This window comes from Corvus kubaryi, unplaced genomic scaffold (genome assembly GCF_017639235.1).
Source record: "Corvus kubaryi isolate FWS band 111438036 unplaced genomic scaffold, C.kubaryi_AGA036_p1.0 37193, whole genome shotgun sequence".
In the NCBI taxonomy this organism is placed as follows: Eukaryota; Metazoa; Chordata; class Aves; order Passeriformes; family Corvidae; genus Corvus; species Corvus kubaryi.
In genome coordinates, this window is record NW_024581055.1 from 861,186 (window position 1) to 864,509 (window position 3,324).

At 70.1% G+C, this 3,324-nt stretch overlaps 1 protein-coding gene across 1 annotated transcript; it reads right to left on the reverse strand.

Moving 5' to 3' along the window:
- Positions 1-427: 427 nt before the first annotated feature.
- On the reverse strand, positions 428-2,548 carry LOC121661784 (cathelicidin antimicrobial peptide). Its single transcript, XM_042022310.1, has 4 exons — positions 1,989-2,548; positions 1,329-1,436; positions 1,157-1,240; positions 428-574 (listed from the first exon to the last, which is right to left on the reverse strand). Exons 1-4 carry the CDS (start codon positions 2,544-2,546, stop codon positions 464-466), a joined length of 861 nt encoding a protein of 286 aa, XP_041878244.1. The 5' UTR covers positions 2,547-2,548; the 3' UTR covers positions 428-463.
- Between the last annotated feature and the right edge of the window lie 776 nt (positions 2,549-3,324).

A 3,324-nucleotide genomic window follows, 5' to 3' on the forward strand; every position in this document is an offset into this window, starting at 1 on the left:
AGTGACAGTGACACCGTGGGGACAGGGACACCGTGGGGACAGTGACACTGTGGGGACAGTGACAATGACACTGTGGGGACAGTGACACTGTGGGGACAGTGACACTGTGGGGACGATGGTGGCTGGGATGTGAGCGGCCCCTTTTATGGGTGGGGCCCTGCGGGCTCCCCAGAGCAAACCCATCCCTGTACCCAGTCTGACCCCACATCCCCTTGGGGACAACGTGGGGGCGCAGCCCTGTGTGCCAGCCGTGCCTCAGTTCCCCCCTGTGCCAGCCGTGCCTCAGTTTCCCCGTGTGCCAGCCGTGCCTCAGTTCCCCCCTGTGCCAGCCGTGCCTCAGTTTCCCCGTGTGCCAGCCGTGCCTCAGTTCCCCCCTGTGCCAGCCGTGCCTCAGTTTCCCTGCGTGCCAGAGACAGGAAGAGCCCGGTGCCCACACGGCCATTCCCGATGGCCCTTTTATTGCTCAGCCCAAGCCCACGGAGCCCTTCAGGTGCACGTTGAACTTGACCCTGGGCCGGAAGTGCCGGATCTTGCCCAGGAAGCGCCCGAAGCGGCCGCGCTGGATCAGAACCGGCTGCCGGAGGGATGGGGGTCAGGGGGTGCGGGACCCCCCCTTCCTTGGGAGCACACCGGGACCCCACCCAGGACCCCATAGCAGGGACCCCACCCCCAGGATCCCACCCAGGACCCCATAGCAGGGACCCCACCCCCAGAATCCCACCCAGGACCCCACACCAGAGCCCCCACTCGTGTCCCCGCACCAAGGACCCCACACCTGGGACATTTGGGACCCTAAATCCAGAATCCAACACTTGGGACCCCACCCATGTCCCCACACCCAGGCCCCACGCAGGATCCAACATCTGGGACCCCACACCCAGCACCTGCCGGGTCACTGCACCCAGGACTCCCCCGGGGCCCTGCACCCCACACCCAGGACGCAGGGCCCCGCCCCATGGACTCTGCACCCAAATTCCCCACCCAGGACCCCACACCTGCGACACCCCACCCAGACCTGCGAGCTCCCCAGGACCCCCCACCCTCCATCGCGGGGGACGGAGCCATCGGGGTGTCCCTTTTAGGGGATGCGGGGCAGGGGGAGGGACCCTCCCACCTCACCCCACCCACGGGTGCCCCCCGGGCCCCCCCCACTCACGTCGGAGGAGGCGTCGAAGCAGCGCAGGTCGATCTCGGGGGAGCTCTGCAGGAGCTGCACCGACCCCGAGCATTCCTTGATGACCTGCGGGGACACGGAGACACGCGGTGTCACCCCGGGGATGGCACCGGGCCCCCGTGTCCCCCTTCCTCCCGCTCCTCCTCCTCCTCACCCCGTTCTCCTTGAAGTCGCAGTCGTCGGGGTTGACGCGGGCGCTGGCGGCACAGTCCGTCTCCATCATGCTGAAGTTGAGTCCCTGCAACGAGCTCAGCTCCACGCCCTGGGGACACGCGTGGGCAGCGGGGTCACGAGCGGGAGGGGACAGGAGCAGAGGGGTCACGAGTGGGGGGTGTCCGGTGGGGGTGTCACTGGTAGGGGGTCACCAGTGGGGCGGCAATCGCTGGCGTGGGCTCAGCGCTGAGCGCTCACGGGGTGGGGACCGTGAGGGGTGTGAAGGGAGTGTCAGAAATGGGGGGTCACGAGTGGGGTGACACTGCCCGGGCGGGGCGGAGGGGTGGGCACTGTGCACCCCGAGTGGGGTACCACGAGTGGGGGGGACAGGAACAGCGGGTCACGAGTGAGTGGAGTGGGTCACTCGCGGGGGGGACTCACTGGGGGGGGGCTCAGGGGTTGGACTTGAGCAGCCCAAATCAGGAGTCATGAGTGGGGGATCACGAATAGGGGGTCCCGAGTGGGGAGCACTCACCGGAGCGGACTCAGGGTCGGGTTGGGCAGCCCAGGTCAGGCACCACGAGTAGGGGATCACAAATAGGGCATCCCGAGTGGGGTGGGGGTGTCACCCGTGGGGGGGTCCCGAGTGGGGGGCACTCACCGGGGCGGGCTCGGGCTCCGCGCTGAGCAGCCTGAAGGCGTTCTGCACCTCGGGGCGCTGGTTGTAGGAATCCACGGCCTGGGCCAGCACCTGCGTGTAGGCGAGGGGCGCCGGGGCGGGGAGGGCGCAGGCCCCCCCCAGCACCGCCAGCACCAGCACCCACGAGCTCGGCATCGCTGTCCCCACGGCCACCCCCGGGCTCCTTTTATCCCGCACGAGAGGTCGGGGACCCGCCCCGGGGCTCGGCTCCCCCCCTTGGGAAAGGCCCGGCCCCATCCCGCAGAGCGGCCGTTGTTTGGGGGGGACACGCGGGGCGGGGGGGGCCCAGTGTGTCCCCGTGGATGGGCGGTGGCATCTGACCCCCTCGGGGTCCCCACCCTTGGGAGCCCCTTGGCTGGGCACGGGGGGATTTGGGGCGCAGGCCCCCTCGGGGGGGCACAGGGGACACGTTGCCCGTGTCAGGTTGGTGCCCGCGGGGTTGCCCAACCCCAAACTTGCCCCATCGCTGTTGCCCAAGGCCGAGGGTGCCCCCCGGGTCCCCCAAACTGTCACCCCCATACACGCACACGTCCGAAATCTCTTTATTCCAGCTCCGTTGGGGACAGGGCGCGGCCGGACGGTCCCCGCAGGGACGCGTTGGGAGGGGGCCGGGGCCGCGGGGAGGAGGAGGAGGAGGAGGATGAGGAGGAGGATGAGGAGGAGGATGAGGAGGAGGATGAGGAGGATGAATGACCTGGGTTGGTGCCAGGGGAGCGGGGTTGGGCGCTGCCATCGGGCTGCTGCGGGGAGAAATAAAGTGGGTTTTCACTCCAGAGCCAACAAACCCCCCAAAGTGAGGGGGACACGCGTCCCACCCCCGGCACGGGCTCCCGGCGCCCTCACCGGCTCCCGGCCGCACTCCACCATCGAGAGCGGCACGTCGGGCAGGAAGGTGAACACGGACACCTGGGCCGAGCAGCGCTGCACCTGGGGACAGAGCGGCCTCAGCACCCCGGGGACCCCCCGCGCCCCCCGGTTCGGAGGTCCCGCCCCACGCTCACCCTGCCCGGGCGGCCCCGGCAGCCGCGCGGGTCCGGGGGGGGCCGGGGGCAGGGCGGCTGCCGGGCCGTGAAGTTGATGCTGAAGTGGGTCCCCCAGTCGAAGCTCTGCCGGGAGAAAAGCTCCGTGGGGACCCGCACGGGACGGGTGCCGGAGCCGGGAGCACGCCCCGCACCCGCACCCCTTTTCCTACCGTCCTGGCGACTCCCAGCAGCCGCAGCAGCCGCAGCTCCTGCCCGTGCGTCTCCAGCACGGAGCGCGCCAGCTCGCGGGGCGCGGGCACGGCCGCGGGCACGGC

Bases quoted from the DNA above. Each gene is read 5' to 3' on its own strand.
- LOC121661784 (XM_042022310.1), bottom strand. From the start codon at position 2,546: ATGGGGGTGACAGTTTGGGGGACCCGGGGGGCACCCTCGGCCTTGGGC. The intron at 1,437-1,988 runs GTGAGTGCCCCC...GCGTGTCCCCAG, and splicing joins CGGAGCCCGAGCCCGCCCCG to GGCGTGGAGCTGAGCTCGTT. The intron at 1,241-1,328 runs GTGAGGAGGAGG...GTGTCCCCGCAG, and splicing joins GCGACTTCAAGGAGAACGGG to GTCATCAAGGAATGCTCGGG.